This window comes from Eptatretus burgeri, chromosome 1 (assembly GCF_056783735.1).
Source record: "Eptatretus burgeri isolate ZD-2024b chromosome 1, Ebu_testis_v1, whole genome shotgun sequence".
Classification (NCBI taxonomy): Eukaryota; Metazoa; Chordata; class Myxini; order Myxiniformes; family Myxinidae; genus Eptatretus; species Eptatretus burgeri.
Genome location: NC_140961.1, coordinates 30,427,240 through 30,445,949, shown reverse-complemented (window position 1 = coordinate 30,445,949; position 18,710 = coordinate 30,427,240). Strand labels below are relative to the sequence as shown.

Here is an 18,710-nt window from a genome sequence, read left to right as displayed (position 1 = left end):
AGGAGGACCACCTCGACGTTTGGGTGCGCCACCTTCAGGTCCTTGGGGTGGTCAGGATGGTTGTTGACGAGCAGGAGAACCTTGAACACAGTTTTTTTGTTTGTTTGTTTGTTTGTTTGTTTGTTTATTGCACCAGGTACCTCTCCCCGGAAGGGATGAAACAGTTATGGAACCAGTCCATGAAAATTGCTGCTGTCGCCCAAGCCTTCCTGTTGGCCCGCCAAAACATGGGTAGTGTGTGCTTGTTCTTACCGTTGAGAGCACGTGGGTTCATGGAATGGTACAGCATAATGGGCTTCGTCATGCAGTTGCCTTTTACGTTTGCGCAGAGGAGAATAGATACCTGGTCTTTTGCGGCCTTGAATCGAGATGCTATCCCTTCGCGCTTCGCGATAAATGTTCGCATTGGCATTTTTTTTCCAAAACAAGCTGGTCTCTTCAGCATTGAACACCTGCTCGAGCAAATACCCCTCCTCCTCGATGAGCTGCGTGAGTTGAGCAGGGAACGTTTCGGCCAGCTCCTGGTCCGTGGAGGCATGCTCGCCTGTCAATTTGACGTTGCAAAGATCGTAGTGCTTCTTGAAGTGGTCAAACCAACCCCTGCTTGCTTGGAATGGACTGGAGCCGCTCGATCCCACGACGCTCATACCCGCGTCAGTTGTGCTTGAGCCACTTGTGCCAGTAATATGGATGTACATCCTTATCGCCGATGCGTGAATGAGAGGTCCACTTAAAGACATGTTCTTCTGCACATTGTCCTCAATCCATGCACTGAGTCTTCTCCATCCTTTTGTAGACATCCTAGACATAGTTGACCACTTTGGTCTGCAGTACATCACTTGCCGCAACACTTTCTCAGATCGCCTTCTTGTTCTTCCATATGTAGCGAATGGTGGATTTGTTTACTTCACACAGTCTGCCCACAGAGGCTACACTCCTCTCGACACCCGGTCCAGCAACTCCACTTTGTCACTCAGGCACATCACTTTCTTCTACCTCTCGTCAGTCGATGCATCTCCGGCACTGGTCTTGTGCTTGGGAGCCATGTTTGATCAATGAGCGGAGCGAGAGGCAAAACACCGGTCAAGGCAGTGGGACGAGAATAATAAGTAGTCATGCGGGAATTGTGGGTAGCGGAGGGAGGGGTGAGTAGTCTGCCAATTTTTTGTGGGGGATGTTCGTGGATGGTAACGTTTTACGCAGCAGTTGGTATATGCGATGAAGCATTTTAATTGCATGATTCACGAATGGGGTGACATCTTTTGCAGCTGGTAATAGATGCGGTGAAGCATTTTAATTGTGTAACTCGTGGGGGAGGGTGGGGGTGACATCTTCAGCAGCTAATAACAGATACGGTGAAGCTTTTTAATGATGTAACTCGCAGGTGATGACGTTGTGGAACTCAATAAACTCAATTGTCCACTCAGGCGAAGTACATCGAAAAATAATCTTAAATACGTAATTACGTAACGAGAACATTAATGGCAAGACATGCAATGATCTTTGCTAATCGGTGCCACAATAATTTCCTTTATATAAAACCAGGAAAAGGTGGGAGGAAAGATTGGGGGAGGGGGGGGTCGAGGAGGCAGAGAAGGTGAGAGGCACAGCGTGAACTTTCTCACAAATTTAGTCGAGTGCAGAGACAGGAGCGGGAGGGGGCTTCAGACCATGGTGACCCATATCTAACCTCGGCTGGGCCAGCCAGAGTAATGGTCAAGGTTTACAGATTTATCGAGACAGGGGAAAGGATCTGACGTAAGCCAGAGGGTAATCCTCGTCGCCCTGGCAGAAATATCAAACTGCGCGGTCGGCAAGGGTTTTTTGCACACCGAGCCGTGAGGAGCTAACCGCTACGAATCTGAACAGGCTAACTTCGAGCAGACTACGAATCTAGCAAACAAATGGATTTGTATCAAATGACATATAATCTAGGTTGACCGGAGTTCAAACAACATCTCCAAGTCATGGGTGCAATTCCTTTCAAGCACATTAATGACTAAGGACAGACAGAGCATGAGGTGCGTTCCCAAAACCCAGATCCCAATGGAGGTCGAAAAGGCTGTTGGGGGTAGGGGGGGGATGCAGGAGATTTACTAAAAGGGAGATTTACTGACAACCTCTGACTCCAGCACAAAGTAAGTCCTTATTTTACTTATTTACATCAAGATGAATCAATTTATATTTCGTGATTAAAATAAGCAGATGCCGTGATTAAGGCCTAAGTCACATTTGGCACGGCGGCCGTAGGGTCGACAAAATCTACGGCCACTAGAAATTATAGGGCGGCCGCATTATTTCCACGGTCACACAATGTAGCAGTCACATATGTTTTTATTTTTCGGGTAGCCGCACGGGGTATTTAGAAATTGTGGAAACCGAAAACGTGGGGGTGCCGTCGGTCTTTGATTTGATGTCGCACGGTGACCTAATGGCGTCCCTGCGGCGGCCATAGAATTTTCAAGGCAGACGCAAGGTAGCCTCAAGGCGACCGCAGGGGGGCCCTAAGGTGAACGTGCGGCCAGACGGACGGTAACGAGTGGGTATATTTTCCAGTTCTTTTTTTACTGAAATAAAAATATAACAGTTTGGAATATACCAGTATATATAACTGAATATACTATAACTATAATATATATAACACAATATACCAGTTCGGAGTATTGGCAAACACCTATACTCCGATCTCTAGCGGTAGCGCACGGTGGACGCACGGTCAACGCGGACTGCCACGGAGGCCTACGTAGGATGCACGGCGGGCGTAGTGGAACCGTGCGTCGACCCTGCGTTGCCCGCAGGTAGTCACACAGACCGCAAGGCCATCGTACGTTGAACACAGGGACGCCTTAGGACTACCCTACGGGGACCGTGGAAATAGTGCGGCTGCCGTAATTTTTTGGGGGTTGGCAAAATTCATTTTTCATTCATAAGAGCCTATGGCAGCCACACGTTTCTGTCAATTCAGGGGGTGGGGGGGGGGGGTACGGCCGCCGTATCCTAGCCGTAGAGATAATGTGACTTGGGCTTAACTGAGACTACAGTTCTTATTAATGCCCACATTCAAGCAGATTGATTACAAAAATTACTAAAAGAGGAGCTCCACTTCTACAACGTCTTCAGCAGCTGGTAAATATATTTCATTGTGTGACTCGTGGATGCTGACGTTTTACGCAGCAGGTGGTAGATCTGGTGAAGCTTTTTTTTTTTTTAATTTTTTAGAGGAGACAAGTTTGAAAGTTAATTCTTGAGGTTGGACAGATGTTGTTTGCTGACTCTCCTGAGAGTGGACACGCACTTCTAGCAGACTTTTTGGAATGCACCGAGATATCCTTCGGTCAGATTTGCCTTCCAGGACGAGAAGGCAAGTTGTTTCAGAGCACCTGCCTCACTCCAGGATTCAGTTTACCATGTGCAGGAAGAGGGTTAGGATAATTGAAGACGAGATGTAAAAGCTGAGTGTGCCATCAAAATTGTGAAGAACCTGTGCAAAAGGTTGCATGTGTTGGCATTAACCCTGGGATCATTGCCATCGTGTGTAGAAGGCCATTCTCTGGTGGAGAAACACACTGATGGAGGGCATGGATAGTAGCGCAGCACAACAATTGATGTCATAAAGCTTGGAGAGGCCCTTATCTGTGTCATGCCTGGTGTCTTGGAGAAACTCTGTCAAAAAAGTAGATATCCGAGCTCACCTATGACAAGCCAGCCAGAGACTTACCTGCGTTGAATGCTGGCGAGTACATCTGCATGAAACCACTGTCTGGAGACTGAACAGGTCACTGGAAACTATACGAACCTGTGTGCAACAGGTTGCCCTGCGCTTCTCATGGATGTGGAAGGTGGCCTGTATTGCTGCAATCATGTGGATATGAGAGTAGCAGAGTCAGCACCATCTCCCTGTTCTGGACAGCCCTGGGATGGGCTCGTGGAGGAAATGCTCAGTCCAAGCATCACAAGACCTGACGTGCAAGGTGGAGACAAAACTGCTCTTGAGCCTGAGAGGTTTTAGTGTTGAAAAATTGGTGCGAGTAAGCACACCAGCTGGGAGGACCTACAGCACACCCTCAATACTGGCCGTGGTCAAACAGCCCCCCTCTCACAGGGGCCCTGGTTTCTCCAGCAGTGGAAGACTGTCAAGACCCCCAAACGGTCTCAATTTGTGAACTGTAACAAGTAACCTGCAAGGATAATTAGTTTTATGCTACTGTTATGGTTGAGCTATTCAGCTCATGGCATTGTCGGATGTTATAATTTTGCCAGACGAACACGAGTCAAAATTATTTTCCAATAAATAAAATAAAATAACATAACATTAAAATAACACAGCATTTATTCAAATAATGTGGGTATGCTGAAATTGTGCTTACCGAGAGAGAACATTTTCTTGTACTTTAATTGTCTTATCTCTTTATCTCTCTCCCTCGAAATGGCAGCGGAGAAAATTTCATTATTATAAGATATCGGTCATGTTAAAATTAAAAGGAGATGTGCATGGGTGTTACCTTGTTGCATAACACCACCCAATGGATTACGATTACATTGCAATACTCTGCACATGTATATCCGGGTCACCTTAGATCTGGATGTGGTCGGTGCAACAAGGCTTATTTGAGTTAACACCGGACTGGAGACAATGTAACAAGGCTTATTTGAGTTAACACTGGACATGTAACAAGGCTTATTTGAGTTAACACTGGACATGTAACAAGGCTTATTTGAGTTAACACCGGACGTGCAACAAGGGTTATTTGAGTTAACACCGGACGTGCAACAAGGCTTATTTGAGTTAACACTGGACGTGCAACAAAGCTGATTTGAATTAACACTGGACGTGTAACAAGGCTTATTTGAGTTAACACCGGACGTGCAACAAGGCTTATTTGAGTTAACACCGGACGTGTAACAAGGCTGATTTGATTTAACACTGGACGTGTAACAAGGCTTATTTGAGTTAACACCGGACGTGCAACAAGGCTGATTTGATTTAACACTGGACGTGTAACAAGGCTTATTTGGGTTAACACCGGACGTGCAACAAGGCTGATTTGATTTAACACTGGACGTGTAACAAGGCTTATTTGAGTTAACACCGGACGTGTAACAAGGCTTATTTGAGTTAACACCGGACGTGCAACAAGGCTTATTTGAGTTAACACTGACTTCTTTGACATAAGTACCTGAAACAGAAGGGACGTGACTCGTGAACAATCAAATCCATGAACATTGTGATTGTAATTATTATTATTCAACACATTTGGATTTTACAGTATATATTGCAACATGTATGCCTGTTATTGGCTTGATGGTTTGGGTGGTGGGCTTGGGATCCTCGGTTTCTGAGTTAAGATCCTGCTCAACCGTTAAATTAATACCAGGTGGGGTTGACTCATCCTGTCATCCTTCCGAGGTCGGCAAATGCAATACCCCTTCCGAATCCTTCGGCGAGGATAATAAAATTCCTTAGGTGTGCCATTTGTACACACTTCCCACAGAAAAGACTGTCTTCTGTCTTCACTATTCCTTATACATCACTTATCAAACATTTAACATACCGTTTGTAGGATACCTTCCTCTCTTTTCCTCATTTCCCAATTGACCAGCTCTCCATTGACTTGCTTTCCAACCAGTTTTTCAATACCTATCTTTACCTGTGCTGCCGGATGGACTAGTCCAATCACAGATTTAAAAAGGGTACTGAATAACTGCTCTTGATTGCCTGCTTCTAAATATTACTAATGAGCAAATACCACCCGTCACTTCGCTGATGGGAATACAAAAGAGAGACAGAGACAGACATGGTGGAGTGTGGAGAGTGAGGAGGTGGTGGAGGGGGGGAGAGTGAGGAGGTGGTGGAGGGGGGAGAGTGAGGATGTGGTGGAGGGGAAACAGGGAGGAGATGGAGGGTAAAGAGAGAGAGGAGGGAGGGGAGCAAAGAGGGAGGGAGGGGGAGTGTGGAGGGGTGGGGGAAGGGAAGGCAGCGAGAGGTGAAAGGAAGGGAAGGCAGACGTGTGATGGAGTGTTAATTATGATTCATACTGTCTCATAAAAATGCTTCTGCAAAGAATAACATTGAAGATGGAAACAAATACAGAAATGTCTGAAATCAATTTTCTACCGGTCATAATATAAATACCGCCCAGAGACAAAAAACCGCCCAGACATATCCGGAAATAAATGCAGTCTGAAAGCAAACACCACCTCGGGACAAATCCTCCAGGAGACGAACACCATCCGGATACGTCCGGAGACAAACTCCCATCAGGACATAAATATCTCCCGGATGCATCCGGAGTCAAGCTGTCCGGAGACAAACACTGCTCGGACAGTCCAGAGACAAACATAGCCCAGACACGTCTGGAGACAAACACCGCCCAGACAGGTCTGGAGACAAACATCGCCCGGACAGGTCTGGAGACAAACACCGCCCGGACAGGTCTGGAGACAAACACCGCCCGGACAGGTCTGGAGACAAACACCGCCCGGACAGGTCTGGAGACAAACACCGCCCGGACAGGTCTGGAGACAAACACCGCCCGGACAGGTCTGGAGACAAACACCGCCCGGACAGGTCTGGAGACAAACACCGCCCGGACAGGTCTGGAGACAAACACCGCCCGGACAGGTCTGGAGACAAACACCGCCCGGACAGGTCTGGAGACAAACACCGCCCGGACAGGTCTGGAGACAAACACCGCCCGGACAAGTCTGGAGACAAACACCGCCCGGACAGGTCTGGAGACAAACACCGCCCGGACAGGTCTGGAGACAAACACAGCATGGACTCGTCCAGAGACAAACCCAGCGTGGACTCGTCCATAGACAAACACAGCGTGGACTCGTCCAGAGACAAACACCGCCCAGACATGTTTGGAGACAAATTCTGCCTGGACACGTTCACAGCTAGGTTGTCCGGAGACAATTTCCTGTCCGGATGCGTCTGGAGACAAACACCCATCCAGACATAAACACCGCCCGGACATGTTCGGAGACAAATACCACCTGGAGTTAAGCTGTCCAGAGCCAAACACCATTTGGAGATAAGCTGTCTGGAGATAAACTCTGTCTGAACATGTCCGGAGAGAAACACCACCCGAGGATAAGTATTGCCCAGACACGTCCAGAGAGAGGAGAGAGGGATGTGTGGGAGGGTGCTGCTCTGTATGTGAGTGTGTGACAGAGACAGAGACAGAGACAGACACACACACCTCAATGACATTAGTTGTTAGAGATACTTTTGAAGACTTGGGTTCTATTGGTCAAAGAGATTTGGGTTCTTCCATTGCACAAACCTTCATGTTATCTTGCGTACTATGTACAAGGATCATAAGAAGCTTCCCAATACATACAGACATGACAGAAGTAACTCGACACAATTATTTTGAAAGAATTTATTTGTTTAACATTTGAAGAACAATTGATCCATGTTAATACATACACCAGTATTTGGTATACTTCCCATTTGCAGATTTCAATGCTTTTACTCTTTCAGACATAGAACTAACTAGTTCCGAAATTTTCCAGAGGTGTTCAATGGGATTCATGTCAGGAGACTGACTTGGCCATGGAAGTCACTTGATCCCATTTCTGTTCTGCCATTCTTTGGTCTTTTTTGGAGTGTGGCATGGAGCTCCATCTTCCATGAACAGAGTGTTGTTTTTGACCATCTGACCAGTGGAGAAGACGGGGAGAAGTCCATCCTCGAGGATAGAAATGTATATCGTCGAGTTGATGTTGCCAAGAGACTCCACAAACTCTGACCAACAGATGGTCAGATGGTCCAAAGACCACACCATGACTGAAAAACCACCGTGTTTGACAGTTGGCTGCAATCGGTTCAAAGACAACTCTTGACTGAGAAGTCTCCAGACCCATACGCGTCCACTGTCAGAAAATTGAGCAAATTGTGACTCATCTGAAAAAAATGACAGTTTGCCAAAAGTCCAAGAGTCTGGTGGCCATCTCGTCAGCCCACTTCTTTCTCCTTTGAATGTTGGCTTGTATAAGATTTGGTTTTCTCTGAGCTGCTCTCCCAAAGTAGCCCAGTTGATGAAGGTATCGCACAGCAGTTCTTGAGCTAACTTGGGCCTCCCATGCAACATCTGCTGCCTTGCAACGGGTAGTTTTCTCATTGGACCGCTTGACAGCTCAAAGACACCTTTCTGAGGGCCGATCGACGAGAACGGGAAGCTGTGGCTTCCTTGCCTTCGCTGGTGAATTGCACAATCACCCGATTCACCGGAGAAAGTGGAATGCCAAGGTTCTGAGCTATCTGACGCTGGCTGCTTCCACCTTCTGATTGGCTAAACAATTCGTCCTCTTTGAAAATCATAAAGGTCGTATGCTCCCTGGATTCAAGGCAAAGTTAATTGTCGAACAAGACCCAGGAACTCGTTTCTGCAAATAAATAGTTGAATATTAGTACAAATCGCTGAGTAAAACTTGCGTTATACAGATGGAATGAATAAATTTAAGGTGTCCATTTACTTCTGTCATGTCTCTGTACAATGAGCCGAACAATATTTTCCTGTATCTGAGTTTGTTTGCTTGTTATTGTCGATATGACATTCCAAGACACTGTGTCTGCATATAGGATCAACTTGGGCCCAGTAAAAGGCTTCGAGAATGACGTGGGTTCACTTACCACACACCGCTTTATCTATCCTGCGAGTGCACCATCGATACCATCTGGAGTTGGTATAATTTTCATCCCATTCAAGGTGGAACATGTGCTGTGGCTGCAAAATGCCCTGAACACTTCAAATAATGCCAGGTGTGGAAAATATCGAGATGTATTAGCAGATATTCTTTTTGAAGTGCTTGCATTGAATAAATATTTCTTTTTTTAAAACTCAGTTGGAGATATAGGCCTTGTCTGTGTGCTGTCTCACAATGTTTTCAGTTGTCATCTGTATTGAATCTGAGTTGGACTGCCTCCCTGTAAGCTCTGCCAGCAAGAGGGCAATGCATTGTGGAGCATGCTGTAAAATTGAGTTTAAAAAGTGCACCGTGAGGATTCGAGTGCGTTTCATGACAGAATACTGTTATGGAGCTGGCTTCAGGGTGTAAAATTAGGAATACATTAGAACAGTTATTTCAGAGTGCGTGTCAGAATAAGTGTGTTGTAATTGTTGTAATTAATGAGATAGTGTTGAGCACATGTTTCGAGAGTGTTGTGGAAGTTTGAATACCTTTTAAACAGAAAAGACTGCATCGTCCAATTCAGATTGTTTATTGTGATAAAACAGATGCACTTGTGGAGCGAAAGCCTGTTGTGAAATCCAAGCAATGTCGAACGATATTTGAAGTTACATTGTGTGTGTGTGTGTGTGTGTGTGTGTGTGTGTGTGTGTGTGTGTGTGTGTGTGTGTGTGTGTGTGTGTGTGTGTGTGTGTGTGTGTGTATGTATATATATATGTATATATATGTATATATGTATATATATGTATATATATATATGTATATATATATATGTATATATATATATGTATATATATATATGTATATATATAATATATATATATAATATATATATATAATATATATATAATATATATATATATATATGTGTGTATATATTTTTATGTATATGTATATATACAGTGGGGAGAACAAGTATTTGATACACTGCCGATTTTGCAGGTTTTCCCACTTACAAAGCACGTAGAGGTCTGTAATGTTTATCATCGGTACACTTCAACTGTGAAAGATGGAATCCAAAACAAAAATCCGAAAATCACATTGTATGGTTTTTAAATAATTAATTTGCATTTTATTGCATGAAATAAGTATTTGATCACCGACCAACCAGTAAGAATTCCGGCTCTCACAGACCTGTTGGTTTTGTCTTTAAGAAACCCTCCCATTCTCCACTCATTACCTGTATTAACTGCTCCTGTTTGAACTCGTTATCTGCATAAAAGACAGCTGTCCACACTCAATCAATCAGACTCCAACCTCTCCACAATGGGCAAGACCAGAGAGCTGTCTAAGGACATCAGGGACAAAATTGTAGACTTGCACAAGGCTGGGATGGGCTACAGGACAATAGGTAAGCAGCTTGGTGAGAACGCAACAACTGTTGGCGCAATTATTAGAAAATGGAAGAAGTTCAAGATAACAATCAATCTCCCTTGGTCTGGAGCTCCATGCAAGATCTCACCTCGTGGAGCCTCAATGATCATGAGAAAGGTGGGGGATCAGCCCAGAACTACACGGCAGGACCTGGTCAATGACCTGAAGAGAGCCGGGACCACAGTATCAAAGAAAACCAGAAGTAACACACTACGCCGTCATGGATTAAAATCCTGCAGTGCACGCAAGGTCCCTCTGCTCAAGCTAGCGCATGTCCAGGCCCGTCTGAAGTTTGCCAATGACCATCTGGATGATCCAGAGGAGGAATGGGAGAAGGTCATGTGGTCTGATGAGACCAAAATAGAGCTTTTTGGTTTAAACTCCACTCGCCACGTTTGGAGGAAGAAGAAGGATGAGTACAACCCCAAGAACACCATCCCAACCGTGAAGCATGGAAGAGGAAACATCATTCTTTGGGGATGCTTTTCTGCAAAGGGGACAGGACGACTGCACCATATTGAGGGGAGGATGGATGGGGCCATGTATCGTGAGATCTTGGCCAACAACCTCCTTCCCTCAACAAGAGCATTGAAGATTGGGCGTGACTGGGTCTTCCAGCATGACAACGACCTGAAACACACAGCCAGGGCAACTGAGGAGTGGCTCCGTAAGAAGCATCTCAAGGTCCTGGAGTGGCCTAGCCAGTCTCTAGACCTGAACCCAACAGAAAATCTTTGGAGGGAGCTGAAAGTCTGTGTTGCCCAGCGACAGCCCTGAAACCTGAATGATCTGGAGAAGATCTGTATGGAGGAGTGGGCCAAAATCCCTGCTGCAGTCTGTGCAAACCTGGTTAAGAACTACAGGAAATGTCTGATCTCTGTAATTGCAGACAAAGGTTTCTGTACCAAATATTAAGTTCTGTTTTTCTGATGTATCAAATACTTATTTCATGCAATAAAATGCAAATTAATTATTTAAAAACCATACAAATGTGATTTTCAGGATTTTTGTTTTAGATTCCGTCTTTCACAGTTGAAGTGTACCTATGATAAAAATTACAGACCTCTACGTGCTTTGTAAGTGGGAAAACCTGCAAAATCAGCAGTGTATCAAATACTTGTTCTCCCCACTGTATGTGTGTGTATATCTACTATATAAATGGCAGTCGTTCTGTCTGTGTCTGTCTGTCTGTCTTTTTTGTGACGAATAAGCTCCTAGACCGGTGAACCGATCTTGATGAAACTTTACACATATATAGAACTAACATTCAGCTCCAGGATGCGCTCAGTGGCTTTCCATAAAAATGAAAATATATATATATATATATATATATAAAATAAATAAAATTTCCATTAGAAAAAAAAGGCTTTCGAATAGTGCGCCGGCGTATTAATCATAACAAAAGGCTTCATGGTTAAAAACGCTTGGGTTTTTTGAAATACAAAATGTTCGTATTCGTTGACTTTTTAAACATACACATTCTCCTGTTATTTGAATTCTCGAACTGCACGCGCAAGGCAACGGCTAACTGCTGATCGATCTGCTCAGTCAGCTGCAGAGAGAGAGACAGAGACAGAGACAGAGACAGAGACAGAGACAGACACACGTCTTCCTGCTGATATATCTGCTCATCTATATATACATAAAGTTAAAAGTGTGTCTGTCTGTGTGTCTGTGTGTGTGTTTGTCTGTGACCTATGCACGCGAAAAGTACTGGACTGATCCTCACCAAACTTCACATGCTGACAGAACATGTACCCGGAAGTGTCCCGATGTAAAAGAATTGTACTTCCGACTTGCGGTTTCCGAATTATGACATCATCACCTGATTTCGTAACGTTAATTTTTGAAGTTCAGCCGATTGACATGGGGCCAACGCCATTTGCAATAGAATGAAAAATAATGCTACAGTCAATTGAAGACAATGACTTCCGACTTCGTGGTTTCCGAATTATGACGTCATCACCTGATTGCGTAACGTTAATTTTTCAAGTTCAGCCGATTGACATGGGACCAACGGAATTTGCAAGATAATGATAATTAATTAAGTCGCAAATGATGACATGAAACCAGCCTCACATTGTTGAGGCATTATGGTTTTTTTATCTGATGCGGCAATAAATCTTAACATTTTTGAACTCGAGTCTTCTGCATATAAAACATGGTGGGGAAAATATCATATTATAGTGGTGATGAAAAAAATAATAATGGTGGCAGCCTCTACAATTTTACAATTAACTGTGACATATACTCTTTCAGACCCGCCGTCATCCACGGGATTCCTGTGCGGAGCACGGGTATCCCTGCTAGTATATATATATATATATATATATATATATATATATATATATATATATATATATATATATGTATATAATATTTATTTGCGGAAATGGCTCTTAGTGTGTTATTAAATATAGGATTAGCCCAGATCCCCATTAAATGCATGTTTCGCCAGGTTGTTCGGTAAATGGATGCTACATGTGAGTCAGGAGGTGTAAGAGGCTGTTCATTGTTTGTCCATTGGTGGTGGACTGAGAGGTTCTTCTTCCTCCTTCCTCTCTCTGGCCAATAGTCCCCGCCCAGCGCTCTGAGGGGGAGTGGCCTAGAGAAGGAAGTGAAACTGAAGGGAGGAGCCAGTGGGCTTTCAGGCGAGCGAGCGAAGGAAAGACAGTGGTGGATCTGCCAGGAGAGAAACTGAACCTGAGCGCGCCGAGTCTACCATTTTGGCAGTAAGAGAGGCTGCCTGCACGTCAAGTCGGCGATTGACTCTTATGAGGAGGTCCTCGACACATTTGTCGATCCGCCTGCAGAGCCCAACACCTCAATTTGGCCTTGTCTGGTGAACAGGCCAGGCCTGGACTTGTATGCTGGACCTTGTGAAAAGCCAGCTGGAGCATACCACTGTGGATCTTTCACTCTGGAGCAGTCAACCTCGTGGGTCTGAACGTACCGAGGCTGCGTGCGTGAGGGCTGTGACACATGGACGAGTGCCATTTTGCCACGCGGTGTGTTTGACCTTGGGCGCTCATATCCGTAGACATCGGCTTGTCACGAGCCGCATTCGGGCTTTTGACAGTTTTCCTCTCCTCCATGAAGCATCACCAAGTACTCTGTGTCTTGTCTGCATGCTGTCCGTGTCTTTTCTGTATGTTGTTTAAGGTTTATCTCGCGAGAGTTCCCTTAAAAACCCGTAATCCGTAGCTCCCTAGTTAAGAACGGGTTATAGATTAATTATAACATTGTTGTGAATGCTTTGCTTGTGTCGGGTTCCCCGATGTGTCCCCAATAAATCTGGCTGATTCGTATGAAGTTGCCGCTTTGAATTAATTTGTGCCGCGCCGAGGAACCATCCGCTCAATTTGGATATAAAAACCAAAATGGTTACAGACTGGCAGAATTTTCTCGGTATCTAACAAAACCAGTCTGTAACTGGGGTTTATTTCCCCAACTGGTAAGGTCCAGGGGTACGTTGGTATCGCGATTCGAGGCGCATGACCCGAGGCCTGTGCTGAACCAGCCGGCGTTATAACCCCGGAGTCTGCGGTGGTTAGGGTGGCGCCGAATCTGTAACATTTGGCTGTCGAGTGTAGGGTGCGAAAACCCAAACTGGTTACGGACAGTGATTGACGTCACTCGTCTGAATCCCGGCACCGCCGAACCTCAACACTGATAGTCAGGAGTGGGATATTTGGACCTGTGGTGCATTTCGCACCCCGAACCTTGGTTGAGAGAGAGAGAGAGAGAGAGAGACAGACAGACAGACAGACAGACAGACAGACAGACAGACAGACAGAGACAGAGAGAATGGTCCAAATTTGCTTTGATTTTATTTTGAGCGGATCGGGTGTAAAACTTTGAACTTATAAAGAAAAATGGCGGCGCGACTCCACCTCAGTGCGACACGAAGCGGGAGTGGGTTAATAGCGCAATGATCCGCACGGCACGAAGAAAACGCTCCCACCCACCGGTTCAAACCACGTGGTCATGGCAGGCGAAGGACGACAACGACGCGTACATTGACGAGCTTCATGCACGATTGGAGGATACCCTGGAGCAGAGGAGGGGTGATGGAAATTATATCGAGGAATTACAAATTAAATTGGACGAGGCACTATGGCAGGCAGACGAGGGTCAGGAAAATTATGTGCACGGGGAGTCCCAACAATTTACCAATGCACAGGAAAGAATTCGGGGGCTGGAGGAGGACTGAGCCAACACAGGCGTGGAACTACGTGGAGAATGGATTAAAGTAGAGTGGATTACCCATGAAGTGTGGGAAAAGTCAAGACATTTCAAGGAACTACAGGGAGAAATGAGGAAAGTAGAGTGGAGTACCCATAAGTTGGAACAAGAGACGAGTGAACTGAACAAAAGAATAGAGGAAGAGCAAATTAGTAATTCTCGGGATAGGAAGTACTTGGAAGAAGAATGGAAAACAAAGCTATAAAAGGAAAAACGGGAACGCGATTTGGAATCGGAACAACTGAAGGAAGAGGTAAGAAAAGGCAATCAGATAAGAGAAAGATAAAAAGAGGAGAGAAATATCTGGAACAACTGAAGGAATATGGTAAGAGAATGGACGACATGAGGGAGGAAGCATGCAAAAGAGGTGCGGAGATGAGAAAGGAATTAGAAAAAAAAAGCTTCTGAGTTACAGAAACACCAAAACAGAGAGAGGGAATTACAAAACGAGCTGAGGATGTAAAGATTCAAGAATGAGATGGAAGAAAGAATGGTGAAAGAACAACGAATGAAGCAGGAAAGGGAAATCGACCAATTGAGGGAAACGACGAGATTGGAGAAGGAAGAACAAGAGAGACGGTGGGAGAGGAAACAGAAAGAACATGGATTTGAAATTGACCAACTAAAGGAGAAAGCAAGGTTGGAGTACACGGAGATGGTGAAAGAACAACGAATGAAACAGGAAAAGGGAAACGACGAGATTGGAGAAGGAAGAACATGAGAGACAGTGGGAGAGGAAACAAAAAGGACAAGAACAACTAAAGGAGAAAGTAAGGTTGGAGTACATATAGATAGTGAAAGAACGACGGATGAAACAGGAAAAGGAAATCAACCAATTGAAAGAAACGACGACATTGGAGAATGAAGAACATGAGAGACGGTGGGATACAAAACAAAAAGAAAACGAATTTGAAATTGACCAACTAAAGGAGAGAGCAAAGTTGGAGTACACGGAGATGGAAAAACTCTGGAAAGATAAGGAACAACTAAAAAGGCTCAGAGAGGAAGAACGACTCAAATGGAAAGGAAAATGGAGCCAGGAAGTAGAACAGCACAAAAATAAGGAATGTGTGACATCACCACAGGGAGTAATGTTAGTGGTGCGGGATTTGATTGACATCACTCGTCGGATGACACCACAATTAGAGCAAACCCTGGTGATTGAGATATTGACATTGAGGGAGCATACGGGGTTGTTGACGAATGAAACACATTTTGAGCAGGTCCAGCATGTGGAGCTGGCAGCCCCAGAGGAGTGTGGCAAACCGATGATGAGCAACCTGCTGGAGAGAAGCGACCGGACCGAGGTGACTCGAACGAAGCAGGTACGTGAGCACATGCATACATGGTGCGGACGATGAGCTTAAGGTAGGAATTGAATTTTATGTTAATGAAGAGACTCTGTCCGATGGGGTGCACGTATGCGTGACCCCTAAATGTGTGTGTGGAATGCCTGTGAATGAATGCTGTGAGCCCACACTCCAGATTACAGCACTGGTGTGTGCTGCCAAGGTCGAAACGTGTGTGGGTACTCATGTGGCGTTCGGGAATGTAACCCCGGAGTGCGAGGCGGTTGGTCAGTGTGCAGGCAAGGTTGAAGGTGTGGAATGTGAACACCTAACCTTGGAATGTGTGCAGCCTGCTGTGTGTGGGAGTCCTGAGCGTGGAATGGGTGGTGACATAAGAAATAGGTTTGAGGTGCAACGGAAAATAGAAATGCCACCAGGACAGAACTAGAGCCAGGGGACGAAAACCATAATGGACAGCTCCACGTGGGTTCTTACAGAGTTTGAGGTGCTGCATCCAGGAGCAGGCTTTTGAAATTGGATTTTAATTTCTCTATCAGCCTCACAGGAACTTTGGGGTGGAGCGCAGATGAGTGGCAGGCGGCACTGGCGTGTGTCACTTGGTCTTCAGGCCTTTCTGGGCACACGAGGGGTTTGGCGAGCTGAGTGGGGTTTGTTTGTCTTCAGGGAGTTGTGGAGAAGAGGAGGAGGCCGCTTCTCCGATTGGGGTTTACCTGATTTCTGTGAACCCTGGAGAAGAGGTGGGGGCGCTCCCCAGATTGGGGTTTACCTGGAGAAGAGGGGGTAGACCACAACCCCCATTGAGGCGTGACCCCTTTGAGGCGGAAAGGCGGTGGGGTCATGTCATGGGTAATGAGGGATTCGTTCCCTCACTCCCCTTCCAATTAGCCAAAGAAGCAGGCATATTGGGATGTAAGAAATTTTTATTGAAAATTATATTGAGAGTGGTTGCAAATTTAGAAATGATAGAAAGGATAAGAGGGGCACGATTGGATTTGGGTGATTATTGGGAAAAAAAAGAAGCGGTGGAGACATTACAGGCAGAGCGTTAAACACACCTGAAACAAGTGGATGACAAAGAGTGGCTTGTTTGAGGAAAGACTGAAATGTCTGGTTGGAACCATGCAGAGGTTCGATGCGCTGGTGAAGAGATTTTGATGTCTTGTTTAAATTGTTGGAAATAAATGATAAGGGCAGTATGGAGGAGGCCAGCGGACGACGGACGTAGTGACAAATTGGTTGGGGTTTGATGAAAAAGTGTACCGGTTAAATTTGATGACCAAGTGGGATCCGAGGGACTGGTGTGTTTAAGTGAAAGGTGTTGGATGGTGTTGTGGACTGGGTGTGCGGCACTGTGGAATGAATGACTAAAGTGTTTGGGTGAATGGCGTGATTGTGCAGATGAGGAGAGTGAGTGCGAACAACGTACCCTGTTGGTAGGAGTCTCTTAACGAAGTTAGTGTAGGTTAGGGGGACTTAGTGGATTTGACATGGATTCTGGCTGCTGTTCCATAGTGCAGGCGGACTGCGAGGGGTAGGTGCAGGCCAAGGTATGGGGATACTGGCTGGTAGTGACATGGTATTGGAAGTTGGTGAGTCGGGAAATAGGGCAGCAGGGCTTTGGGGGTTCCTGCCAGGTGAAGGCTGTCAGAGGTGCCAGGAGAGCACGGTAGGTTCATTGCCAGGAGAGCACGGTAGGTTCAATGCCAGGAGAGCACGGTAGGTTCAGTGCCAGGAGAGCACAGTATGGGGCCTAGAGAGCCACCCCTTAGTTAGGAGCGCCAGAAGCGGGCTCAGGTGAGCCCCAAGGTCGCTGGGTGTCCTCCACCCCCGATTGGAAGCAGGCAAAGAGGCCAAGTAGGAGTCGCACTCCCCAACCAGCGAGTTATGCCAAGCACCACCAAATTAAAAAAGACAAATAAGGGCATTGCCCAGGTTTAAAAGAATGGAACAGTGTGCCAGGTCGGGAAAAATGGGTCATTAGGATCATTCTAGCCATAGCAGGGTTTGGTTCATTGTTTAGAGCTAAAAGTAAATGGTTAGATTCAATGGACTCTCCTCCGCACCATTCATGTGTGACACCTGGTACGAGTAGTGTTGATGGGAAAATTTGTTAGCAAGGGCCAGGTGAGGTCAACCTCTCCAAGTGCCAGAGAGGCCACCAGTATGTCATGAGCACACACCCACGAAGATAACGTTTGAGTAAGAAACACACCATCCTGTCTGTAAAAGAAAAAAAAGAGAAAGAAAGAAAAAAAAAAGAGAACTTAACCAAAATAAGTCCTGCCATAGCAAGTCAGGCAAGGAAGGTTAAGGGTACACTCCATCTCACCTGGTCTGAGGTCATCACACCCATTTGCGTCCTCAAGAACACCTCCAAACTGCATTTGCTTACCATCGATATCACCGTGCCACCATTGCTCTGTCACCTGCTGTCCAATTCAGGGCTTGTTGCCTGCTGCTGCTTGTGAGTAGGCCATATGGGCCGAAGCATTTTTGTGGGCCATTGAGGCCAAAGTGCTTCTGTGGGCCGTTGCGGCCAAAGATTCATGCCATTTTGTGGGCTCAGTGGGCCGAGATTTCTGAGATTAGGCCACTGGGCCGACTGAACTCACCTGTTGAGAGGCCAATAAGGCCACGGAGTGAGGAAACCCTCAGGGGTGAATGGACAATACTGCTGGGAGGGGGCGTGAAGGAGCAAACGCGTGAAAGAACTTTCAACCTTTGAATGTTCTGCTCCGATGCAAATGTTGGTGTTAAAAGTAAAATTGAATGCCCTCCCGTTCAAATCCATAATTAGAATGTTAAGTCGTGTACATAGAGTGTGAATTTATTTGTTAGATTGGTGACCCGACACCCTAGGATAGAAACATGCCAATCTTGCTGTGACACTTTGGTTTTTGGAGTTAAGTGCTTCCCATGTTGTGGGTTAGAGTAAATGGGAGATCTGTGCTGTACAGATGGTTAGATCTGTGCTGTACAGATGGTTACAGATGTGCTGTGGGCTGCCCCAGATGTAGGCTCGGGAGAGCCTCGGGAGAAAGGTGGGGGTAGTGTTGCGGAAATGGCCCCTAGTGTGTTACTAAA

At 45.7% G+C, this 18,710-nt stretch overlaps 1 protein-coding gene across 3 annotated transcripts in view; it reads left to right on the top strand.

Annotated features, from left to right (window-relative positions):
• LOC147034159 (CMP-N-acetylneuraminate-beta-galactosamide-alpha-2,3-sialyltransferase 2-like) overlaps positions 1-18,710 on the top strand; it is an 89,125-nt gene that overhangs the window by 24,880 nt on the left and 45,535 nt on the right. For all 3 annotated transcript variants that reach the window (XM_085877516.1, XM_085877508.1, XM_085877498.1), the window contains exon 3: positions 8,591-8,770. In XM_085877516.1, coding sequence (XP_085733642.1) covers positions 8,591-8,770 — 180 coding nt within the window. The remainder of the gene's footprint in view (positions 1-8,590; positions 8,771-18,710) is intronic.